We start from the raw sequence: 12,360 nt of genomic DNA on the forward strand, positions 1-12,360 counted from the left end.
CTGTTCCACCTAACGTCAATCATTCCTGGTGACAGTAGTGTGATTACACTTCAGGGAAGAGCTTTTCTTGCCAGAAGAATGAGGGCAACTCTAGTGCAGGTAATAAATTTAGCAGAGCGAGCTGTCATTTCTTCTCTTCAGTGGAATCCTTAACAACCAAATGATGTACTGTGGATATTTTGTGGGAAGGGGACACAATTCATTTTAAAACTTTCTAAATTTCACCAGGTAGTATTTTATTTTAGATATTATTATAGATAGGTACTTAGGAATGGTTCTTCCTACAGTGACTTTCTGTATTTTATTTACCTATACCAAGCTTAATTATTACCACAACTGTGATAAAGAAATGATGGAAATTAGCCTGTGTTTGAAAATCAGAAATAAAAACATGGTACAAAAATAAATGAACTAGGAAATAAATGGAGGGAAATCAGACTAGTTACCTGGCTAATTAAAACCTAAGTTCTCCTGGCTTAAATAGAACGTATGTATTCCTCTTCCAACCAGTTGTGGTTTTAAAAAGCAAAGGGATAGAGCGCTATGGTAGTTCCAAAGTGTAGAAAACTAACAAGGAGAAGCAGGCCTGGGAAGCAGCAGGAAGTAAGCTGGGGGCGGGGGGGAGGAATAGAAAGAATAAATAGTTCAGGTCTGTGGAAGTGTGCCACCCTTCTAAATAAAAACAGAGCTAGCATCTTCTTCCGGAGAAGATGGAACTGAGAGTATATTCCTTTCCCATATATTTTCTTCCAAGCACATTTATGGGACTCCTATTTACCTGGATAATGTTTGCTATGAATCAAGAATAATGACGCAGCTATTCTTGATTCATACTTTTTTTTTAATTAAAATTTTAATGGGATTGCTTTTGTTGAGCAGGCAGGGAAAACAGAGCAAGTCAATTTCAAGAAAGTAGTTGCTATAAGGGTCTGTCACTTTGCTCTTGTTAGCTTCTGTGTGGTGAAACTGAATTATAGGCCTTTAAAACTGATCATTTTGCTCTCAAAGTCTCAACGTAAGCGTTTTTAAAGAAGCATACTGACTATAGAATTTATAAACTCAGGGCCAGGCATGGTGGCTCACTCCTGTAATCCCAGCACTTGGGGCGGATCACCAGGTCAGGAGATCAAGACCATCCTGGCCAACATGGAGAAATGCCGTCTCTATTAAAAATACAAAAAACTAGCTGGGTGCAGTGGCGGGCATCTGTATTTCCAGCTACTTGGGAGACAGAGGTAGGAGAATAGCTTGAACCAGGGAGTCAGAGGTTGCTGTGAGCCAAGATCACGCCACTGAACTCCAGCCTGGTGACAGAGCAAGACTGTGTCTTAAAAAAAACAAAACAAAAAAAAAAAAAAAACAAGAATTTATAAACTCAGAATTTCCCCTCCTACATTCAGATATGTTCCTAACCAATGTTTTTTTTTTGTTTGTTTGTTTGTTTGTTTTTACCATGGTAAGTTATGTATGTCATTTTCTTTCACTATAAAAGCAGCAAAAAATGTGCCCTTCTTTTTTAGGAGAGATTTTTTTGCCTAATAGATTAGAATCATCAGGATGCTGGAGTGTTTCCATTTCAGCCTTTGGTGTACCACTAACTTTTTTACTTGTGCTTTTAGCATTAAACCTTTCTCTACTTGAAGTTTTAGCTTGGTGAAGTAAATCATAATAATATCTACAATCCTTACTTTATAATGATAGTTTACAAATTAATAATAATAGCACATGTAAGATGCTTTGAACTTTACAAAGAAAAGAAATGTCAAAATCAAAAGATACTATTAACAGTGTTGTTATTATCAAGATGGATGTTTGTACTATTTCATCATTTGAAATAATCCTGGAGTTAAAATTAGAGATAGCTACACATAGAATATTTTACCAAGTCATATAAGAGGAATCTCTTAAAGACATCTGGTAAACAGACACAAAACATTTTCTTTCGACCATGGCACACAAGTTAACATCATTTTTTTTTTTTTCATGCTGTGTTTTGTGGAACAGGTAAACAAATGATGTAAAAGACATATTCTTCAACCTGGCAGCTGTATCTCTTCTCCCTGTTATAACTGAAAGAGTATCCAGTATTCAGCAAGTCTCCTTTCCTTCCTCTCTCCCTTCCTCCCTTTCATCCTTCTTTCCAAGAGCTCTAAGGTGAAGGTCTAGAAAATATGTCCTCATTTAACATATGGAAAGGGCTTTTTAAAGCTTGCCATGGTTTCTCCTAATGAGAAATTATAATGAAGAATATTGTTTAGTTTGTCTAAACAGAAATATAAACTAATAACCTGTTTAGAAAACATTTCTGGCCCAATGGGCTATTTCTAAGAATTCTAGTAGATGCTTTCCTATGTTGTTGGTCTTTTTATTGATATATCCTCCCTCCCTATAACCTCTCAACAATAGAGGTCGTATCTTAAACAATTTTGTGCACAGTCCCCAAAGTGAAACACAGTGATGGTTGCTTAGTAAATGCTGAAATGATGAAAGTCAAGTATTTTTATAGGAATGAAGCAATAAATAGCAGTTAATATTTGCCTGATAAATCTGGCAAGTCCTTGGAACCGGTCCTCAGGCATCCCCCATACTTCCCACAAAATCACTTTCTATGAGGTTAGTTTTTGTTTTAATGCTCCCCACACTCAGTGCCACGGTCAGATTTACCATTCCCATTTATGGGTCTTATTCCCCTCTCTCAGGAGACTCACAGTCTAGGGGAAAATGGTAAATTGGTGATGATGATGTAGCGTGATGGGTGTTTTGACTGAAGAAAGCATAGATTGCTGTAGGAACACAGTGGATGGGCAGTTACATTTGGGTAGACGGATTGGTAATGGCTTGGCTTCCTGAGAGAGGTGACTCCTGAAGTAGTCAGGCAGAGAGAGGGAAGAAAACAGGAACAGAGAAATTAGTATCAGGTTGGTGCAAAAGTAATTGCAGGTTTTGGCTATGAAAAGCAATGGCAAAAACCACAATTATTTTTGCACCGACCTAATATGAATTAGGAAAGTATGAATTGGCAAGGTTGGTGTTAAGGCCAAAAGTAGAAAGTAATTTGACCTACAAGGAATGTAATGTTTGCTGAAAGGAAAGAAGGTATAGGCAAGGACTAGGTCTCAGTGATTTTCTTAGACTAGGATCGTGAGTAAAGTACTACTCTGGGGACATCCTTGGCGTCAGTAGACCTTGTCTAATTTGCTGTCAAATGCATATAGTAGAAGATTATAGGCAGCCTGAACCACTAGTGTATCCAGACTCGCCAAAGCCCTAAAGTGGTCCATGATAGCCCAGCTGGTTTTGTTGTTTTTAGCTGTCTAATTCTCAGGGACCGGAGACTCCATCCCATCTTCCTGGAATCTCCCAGTTCACTTGTGTAGGACACTAGTGGTATCTGAAACGGTAAAGAATTAAATGGTTGGTATTTTGAGCTCTGAGACAGCCTGGCAGGGAGGGTCCTGTTGGAAGCAGGTTTTCAAGCTTCTCAGGCCCCTTGGTTCATTCTTAGATGTGACTTATTCCAGATATCCCCATGGGACTGGTGCCTTACAATGAGAATAAAATATTTTAGTTTAAGTTGTGAGGCTGAGAATGCCTCAATTGCATGACTTGAATATTCTTTGTCTCTATTAGCATAAAGGAATTGTGCTTTGTCTCTTCCCTTCCATTAAGACCACAGTTCCTAGATTTGTTTTAAATAAGTGTGAGGGGAAAATCTGAAGAGAGGGCTGTCAGTGACACAGTGCTGATGGGTGGTGATTTTCCTAATGTTTCCACTGCAGTGTCAAAAACGGTATTTCTCTGCTTGGCACAAGCTGATTCTTGATGATAGGATTAAGCTGGGGAAAGCTGGGACCCTGTCTGACTGGAAGATTAATCTGAAGGTCCTGCGGGCCTGGAGAGACTACACAAGATCCCAGAAGTTGGAGCGGGAGACTCAAGCCTTGGAAAATGATCTTAGGGAAGAAAACAGGTATCATTATTTGTATGGTAAAAATCCCTCTACCATGTTTATCTAGAATCTTTTCCTCCTGAAGAATCCACAAATAAACTTTACAGATGCTGACTAGAATAATCTTATCCACTTATAAAATATGATAATCATAGTTTTTCTGTGTTACATCTCAAACTAGAAAATTTTAACTGAAAATTATAAGTCAATAAAATGATTTAAATATACTAGCAGGGAGCAGTGGCGTGTGCCTGTAATCCCAGCTACTCAGAAGGCTAAGGCAGGAGGATTACTTGAGCCTAGGAGTTTGAGACCAGCATGGGGAATGTAGTGAGACCCTGTCTCCAAAAATATAAAATAAAATATACATTGTACATGATTTTCTTTCTCTAAGGGAAGCAAATATTAGGATTTTCCCTTGCTTTTTGGTGTAGTAGCATTGCACCCTGGACCATATTACAATTCAAAAGAGGGTGTTTGGCTTATATGCCAATAATTCTCATTCATAGAAATCACTGTCTGTACATAAAATGTTAATTAAGGACACAGAGAACATCCATCTGGGAGGGCCAACCTGCCAAGAGTGATTCCTCCCACTCTGCCATCTTTTGTTCCACACCTTATTTAGAGGTTTTTTGACACCTTTATATCAGCTCCTTCTTATACTGTGAATGATACAAAATTCTGTCTTCAAATGAGGCTTTCTTTATTCCATCATCTTAAAATCAAATAATTTTCTTATTATTTACAAGTTCAAGTTTGCATTCTTGAATCAAAATCTCAGATGTAGAACCATTTGTTTTTGTTTTTATTTCTTCTAAAAAAAAAAGTGACATATGTGCAGAACGTGCAGGTTGTTACATAGGTATTCGTGTGCCATGGTGGTTTGCTGCATCTATTGACCCATCCCCTAAGTTCCCCCCCCCTCCCCCTCCACCTCCCAACAGGCCCTGGTGGGTGTTGCCCCCCTCTCCGTGTCCATGTGAAGGAACCATTTATTTACTTGGGTGTTTGGGAGAAATTCATGTTTATATGTGTAATCACTTCTCTACTGGCAATTCTGTCATTCATTCAGTATGAAAAATTACATGAATGATAAATGGAAGTATTGTTATGTAGAAGGGCATTGTTCTCCTTAAAGTGGTGCAATCCTATGATAGCATCAGGTCCTGGAGACTGGTGCATGGCCCATTGTCCTCAAAGAACTCACAGTTGTATGGGCAAAACAAGATCTAGAGACTGTACAGGTATTGAGGAGTATTGTAAACTGAATAATACATCTCCATCTGCTGCTGAGAATGTGGCAAGACTGTGTAGCTGTGGCTAAGGAGGTTCCTGAAGGGTGCCAGGAAAGGCTTTATCAAGAAGATGGGTCTTGATCTGAGCTCTTCACGGTAAATAGGATGTTCCTAGGTAGAGACGGGGAGACTGGGATCATGGCATGAAGTATAGCCATCTGGATTGGCTGGAGATTATCAGACACGTGGTTGTCAGGTTCATCAACTTCTGAACAGCCTTGAATGCCAGGACATGGAGCTAAGGTAGTCTTTGGTAAATGAAGGTGAATCCTTGAAGGTTTTTTAAGCAAGGGGGTGACCTAGTCAATTTCCTTTTCCTATGATACGCTGGGAGAAATCTTTGGTAAAAAAAAAAAAGAGGCCAACACAGAAAACTCTCCCTTAGTTTGTTTCCAAAGTCTCAGGACATAGCGATTGATACAAGGAATTAGGATGATAGCTTACTCAGAAAGGAATGGCTGGCAGAATTTACTGGATAAAGAAGGAAAACTGGGGTTGTAAAGTGGATGCAATGTGAGGCATAAAATGAGTGGAAACTTAGATGTTGAAGTTAAAAGTGGCCTATGTGATTTATATGCTAGAAGAAACTTGTATAAGAAAATCTGGAAAATTTAAGATTCCATTCCAATTAAACTGTTTAAATATAAAATCACTAAATAAGGATTTTATAATAGCATAATGTGCCAATTTTTTTAAAAAAGATCTTCTCAGAACTTTTTGTCTTGTATCTGTGAATTATTTTCAGGTGACTATTTTTAAATGTTTAGAATGGATACTAAACATTTTTAACTGCCACAGTTAGAAAATATTTAACTTATAATAATTTTTTACTATAAAGCTTTAGAGCAAAAAAAATCCCAGAGCAGGAAGGCATCTCAAGGATCATCTGATCCAGCCCCTCATTTTACAGATGATAAAAGTAGGGCTTAGAGACAGTAAGTGACTTAATATCACAAAGCAAAGAGCAGCCTCAGTGGACACCACATCCATACTTGTTGAATAATAAGCAAGTCAGGGAACAAATGAAGAACTCAGTTGCTTCCTCTCCTGCAATTTAACTTGATAGAGTTTTTAAGCATTCTTTCTAAATAGAGAGCTCAGGGATAGGGGAGAGCATTTATTATCATGGTTACTCACTGTAGAAACTTAGCTCCAACCAGCTTGACAAAACACAGGTGATTGTATGGTTCACTCACCTGGACGTTAGAATTACTCGTTGTGTTCATTATTTAAATGTCAGCGGTGTCCTCATCCTCTAGTTCCCCACACCGACATTTGTGTTTGCCACCTGGATTTCTGCTCACTGGCCTGTCCGCCATGCAGGGCCCTGACTTGTGGGCTTTTTACTTTCCCCCTCTTTTCTTTCTGTTCTTCCCACTTTCTCTCTGAAGCAACCACAAATCACTCTGTTCTTAGTATTCATAATTTACCAACCATCTTTCCTTATTGAACCTGTGCCTGGTCTCAGTAGCAATCCAAGGATTGATCAACTTATTTCTTCTAAAAATGCGTCTTGCTTTTCCTAATAGGAGTTGTGGTCACTCTATTTTTGTTCATATTTATTATTTTGAAAGAAATCATGGTGGCTGGGCGAGGTGGCTCACGCCTGTAATCCCAGCACTTTGGGAGGCCAAGGCAGGCAGATCACTAGGTAAGGAGTTCAAGATGGCCAACATAGTGAAACCCTGTCTCAACTAAAAATAAAAAATTTGAAAAAAGAAAGAAGTCATGAAGTTATGGTAATGATATTATAAAATTTCCTTACAATATTGTGATACAGCTTCAACATTAACAAATTATTTCCAAACTCGGAGAATTCACTTAGTAATACAACAAAATTCTAGTACACACACTAAATTAAACCCTTTGACATGATGGTATTGAACTTTGAACTGTGTATTCAATTTCCTTAGCATGTTCGCTTTGGAAAGTTAGTTCCAGATCTTCCATTCCTCCTCTCCCCCTTTCTCTCTGCATTTACAGCTAGCCCCAGACAAAATTGGGAAAAAACAGGGTTTGTTTTCAACATCTGCACCAAAATCTCACAAATTACTACTAAAGAATTTACTCATGTAAGCAAATACCACCTGTGCCCCAGTGACTTATGGAAAAGTTAACATAACAATTAAAAAAATCTTCTGCCAGCTCTTCCTGAGCCCTGCTTCCCAGATTTCTCAATTCTTTCCTGGGACACATCTCTCCCCTTCTCTGTATTAACCTCTACAGTCTTTAATCCTGCCTTCTCTTGCACCAGTGCCCTGGGCCTTTCCTGGAACATGCTTTTATATCTTCCCTTTGTCCCTCAAGCCCATTCTTTCTTTGTTACTGTAATTCTCACTTGATATGTTATCCCTCCTGGGAATTTTTTTTTTAAATTTTATTTTAACAGGCACTGTCTGGAAAAAGAGCCCAAAATGGGAGTGATAGCGATTTGAGGGTACTGTGACAGGCCAGTGAAAATAACTGACCCTTTGGCATTCTTCAGACCATCTCATTCATTTGTTCATTCATTCATTCTGTTTGATTAAAATAAATTCATTCAGTCAACCAGCTTTGCTGATGCTTAATGGATACTAGATCCTCTTCTAAGTCCTGGAGATAGGATGGGCAAGCAAAAGTATTAAACACTGTTGCCTTCTAGGAGTTTTGTATCTAAACAGGGAAGTTAAAAATTGTACCCAAATATTTATAACAATTGCAACAGAGGACGCCATAAGATAAATACTTAGTAGTGACATAGGCTTGACATCCTTCATTATAATCCCCTGAGGAGTTTTCTAAAAATAGAAATTCATGGGCCCCACCACCTTCTGAGAGAGCAGAATGTGGCTAAGTAGTAAAGGGCATTTTTAGTTTGTAGAAGTAGTAGTAAATTAGTACATAGGCAGGCTTGTGTAGGAATAGGTCAGGGTAAATCCACCAGGCTGACCTCGAGGTGGGGAGAAGTGAGGCTGAATTGAAAACAGGCTGTCAGATATTCTCATTTCCAGTACTCCTGATTTCAGTGTTCTTTTGGACAATCATTTATGGAGTGCACCTGTTTATTGTGTTCAGTTGTTCTTCCTCTGTTCATGTGGGTACACAGGTGAGCAGCCAGAAGCCACATGGTATCTGCACCTGGCAAAGCTCCTGATGTCTCTATCACACAGGCAGAGGACAAGGCTTTCATGGCCTGGCTCACTTTAAAACTTTTTAAAACAGAGTTTTTATCTTTCATTTTGTCCCTGGGGTACCTTGTGCATTATTGAATGCATGAGCTTATTCATTCTTATTCCTGCTGAACCTTCTCATCCCAAATGTAACTGTTCATGTCACTGCTTTTTTATGCTCTGCATCAGATTATAGCACTCAATCAGATCACCAGCTTGTGGTTATGTATCATTTCTCATTTGCCTTTAAAACATTTGAGACACTTTTTAGATATCTAATAGTCTTGTCCTAAGATGGTGGGTATTACCTTACATGTAAATTTTGTTCTATATTTTCAGGGTTTTTTTTTAAATTGAATTAGGTTCTCAGTAAAAAACTCTTTTAGGATAGACAGCTTAATAGGATTTACTGACACTGTTTTAGAGGATGAATCTGCGGCTTAGAAACTCAGTCGCCAGCCCATTGTCCCATATCTAGTTAGCGTTCTTCTGACTTGTAAGTTCTACAGCATGCGCCACTCAGTATCACTTGAGTGTTCATTCTGGGCAGCAAGATTCATACTTAAATTCCTATTCAAACCTTTTGTATTTTATATTCTTAGATGAGCAGAGACTACCTTTCTCTGCAGGCAGTTATATGTAACAGTGATGATCAGTTTATATACTTTTGCTAGATATTCCCTGATTTCAGATTGCAAGGAAATTGGAACAGGCTATTTTTCATAAGGGAACTCTGCCCTTCCGTTTGTGATTATCTGGCACCTATGTCTGAAACCATTTCTTTAGGTGAGCATACCAAAGTAAGTTGCATCTGACTAAGGTTTAAGAAATTTAAGTGATTGTTCACTTTTAGAAATATTTATGTTTTTAGTGTCATCTTTTAAATAAAAGTATAGAAATTGGCTTATATGCAACATTGTCACTCTGCCCAAGTGAGCTGCAGGAGAACAGGAGTGGAACTAGCCTTGTCTCTCTAGCTTCTGCCCTTCTGCCTGAAACCACAAATACAGATATCATAACTACATTTTCCTTTTTACTTTTTTTTTTTTTTTTTTTGAGGCAGGGTCTCACTCTGTCGCCCAGGCTAGAGTGCAGTGGCACTGTCTTGGCTCACTGCAACCTCCACCTCCCAGGCTCAGGTGATCCTACCACTTGGAGCCTCCCAAGTAGCTGGAACTATAGGCACTTGCCAGCTAATTTTTGTATTTTTTTAGAGATGAGGCTTCACTATATTGCCCAAGACGGTCTCAAACTCCTGGGCTCAAGTGATCCGCTCACCTCGGCCTCCCAAAGTCCTGCAGTTACAGGTATCAGCCATGGCCTAGCCAACTACATTTTCATGTCCCCCACACAACCATTATAGAATGGGTGTTAAGCCCTATATTGAATGCATTTTTTACTCATTTTCTTCATTTTGTAGTCTTGTTATATTTACAGAAGTATTTTTCTCTTTGCCTTTTCATAGTGTCCAAATAATCTCCCTGACAGTCAAAACCCTAGTACTGCTTTTGGCTGTTTATACTGTAAAAACAGGAAATTAATATATCAGGTAAATTTCACACTCCGCCTTCCTGAGCAGATTGATGGAAATTGAATTTCACATTAATCAGACATAGCAACATACATCTTCTATCCTGTAGAAATTTATGATTTTTACTCACTTGAATAAAGTATTAACAGGGTCGTTTTTTTTGTTTGTTTGTTTTTTTTTTTTTGAGACGGAGTTTCACTCTTGTTACCCAGGCTGGAGTGCAATGGCGCGATCTCGGCTCACCGCAACCTCCGCCTCCTGGGTTCAGGCAATTCTCCTGCCTCATCCTCCTGAGTAGCTGAGATTACAGGCACGCGCCACCATGCCCAGCTAATGTTTTGTATTTTTAGTAGAGATGGGGTTTCACCATGTTGACCAGGTCTCGATCTCTTGACCTCATGATCCACCCTCCTCGGCCTCCCAAAGTGCTGGGATTACAGGCTTGAGCCACCGCCCCCGGCCAGCAGGGGTTTTTTTTTGTTCACTATACACTAATTTTTGGAGCTTTGTTCTTACCTGTGTTGCTATCTGATTTATTATTGTTATTTCTTCTAAAATTGTTATTTCAAGATTATTCAGTCTCAGACGTCTATATTCATAAAAGTAAAACCTATATGTTTATTACCACCAAATTATACTTTTATTACAAAAACCATCAGTAAGTGAATCTCCAAGTATTTATTGAGTACCTATCAGTGCATTAGAAGGAAACAATTAAGTATAATGAAATATGCTGTTAGCAGAGTTTCTTATTTTAAAAGAAATATAGAATAGATTAGAATAGAAATATCAGTATATCTTTGTGGTAAGGGTAAATATTATTTGGTGAAACTTTTACACACAAACATAAACTTGTATATTGAGTAACAATATGACTTTTTTTCTTACTGTAGGTTGCATTCAAAAAAGGTTTAAAAGTTGTATAAACACTTAAAAACTGTAGAAATGGTCTCCTGACTCACTGAGTTAAGAACTTTATGATTTGCTTGATATGACCCCTAAGAGTCCATGAGGAGAGTTAAGCATTATATGTGTTTAACAGAAATGGATATGTAAACAGTATGATGGAGAACTTACAGGAGTCACCTTTCCAAGATAAAATCCAGTGTCTGTCTAAACAGTATTAGATTTTGAACCTCAAAGCTGATCCCTGATACTACATAATAAGTTCCAAGGTCACAGCTCAGTTCTTCAGCATAATACCCATTCATTTAGAGAGAGATTTCAGAGACCCCTATGCTTGAATTCTCAACTGACTGCCACCAAAGTGTCTCCTAATGGAGATTCCTACTGGGAAGAAATGTGGCTGGCAGTAACACCACATACCAGCTCCCCTCAGTCATGTCCCCTAACACTTATAAAGCTTCCGCAAATCAAAGGGAGCTCTTCTTTAGGAAGGTCTAGAAAATAAATGAGTCCCATGAGACCAGGTGCCTTGCCCTTTGACCTTCACGTATCTAGTGCTTAGCAGGTATCTTCTTGGGGCAGGCATGCATTCAGTTCAAGGGTTTGGTCAATGAGGTCTTCTCTTCAGCAGTCCTTTCTCTGACCAGTTCTTTTTTCACAAGATCAACCCTCAGAGTTTTACTTTGATCTTTGTTAAGTCTTATACTTAAATTATTGACAATTTAACTTGTTAAGTATTATAATTTTGTTCCTTTCTCTTTCTCCCAAACCTGTCTTTTTAAAATTTTCATGCATAGCTGAACTTCTCTCTCCCTCATGCATTCATCTTTTTAAAGTCATTACTTATGTACCTCTCCTTTTTGCTCTTTCCCTTCCAAAAGCTTTCAGAAACTATGGTAATCAAAAAAACTTCATATGCCTTTGTGACATGAGAGAACAGAACAGTTCCTCTCTTCTTGAAGGTAATCTATTGAGGTGCTGACACCTTCTATGAGGAGATCCTTTGCACTGGGGAATTTATAAAGCAATTTCATTTAGCTCAATATAAAATGTTAAGTGAGATCTAAGATGGAGCATTTCTGGAACTCCTTTGGACTTGTGTTTCATTTATATTATCAATTAACAAACTGTAAATGGCTTCTTTATTTTAATGGAAGTGCTTTGTTGCTTAGAAAACAACAACTGGCCACTGAGTATAACCGGAAACGAGTTCTCCGACACTGCTTTACAGAATGGCAGCATTGGCATGGTGCCGAGCTCCTGAAGAGAGAGCTGGCTCTCACAAAAGAGGAAACTAGGAAGAAGATGGATGCACTGTTGAAGGCAGCATCGCTGGGGAAACTCAGTGCCAGTGGGTCATCAGGCATCAGTTTACCCAAGGAGGCAACAGCCACGGTGGGTCTACCAGTAAGAAATGGACAGGTACATGGTTTTTCCTTTGTTTGGTCTTCCTGCTTAGTAAACACTTGCATTCGAGGTTTGCACTTTTATAGCTGGTATGTCAGTTACCGTCAGGTTGCCTTGTCA

The 12,360-nt window shown here is 38.6% G+C and overlaps 1 protein-coding gene across 3 annotated transcripts in view; it reads left to right on the forward strand.

Annotated features, from left to right (window-relative positions):
• Positions 1–12,360, forward strand: part of CCDC191 (coiled-coil domain containing 191) — a 94,641-nt gene that overhangs the window by 32,007 nt on the left and 50,274 nt on the right. For 2 of the 3 annotated variants that reach the window (XM_032299016.1, XM_032299018.1), the window contains exons 8-9: positions 3,780–3,970; positions 12,006–12,255. In XM_032299016.1, the coding sequence (XP_032154907.1) occupies positions 3,780–3,970; positions 12,006–12,255 (441 nt within the window). The remainder of the gene's footprint in view (positions 1–3,779; positions 3,971–12,005; positions 12,256–12,360) is intronic. The other variant, XM_032299017.1, reaches the window with a different exon arrangement.

Source organism: Sapajus apella, unplaced genomic scaffold, assembly GCF_009761245.1.
Source record: "Sapajus apella isolate SASKATOON/1434 unplaced genomic scaffold, GSC_monkey_1.0 scaffold40, whole genome shotgun sequence".
In the NCBI taxonomy this organism is placed as follows: Eukaryota; Metazoa; Chordata; class Mammalia; order Primates; family Cebidae; genus Sapajus; species Sapajus apella.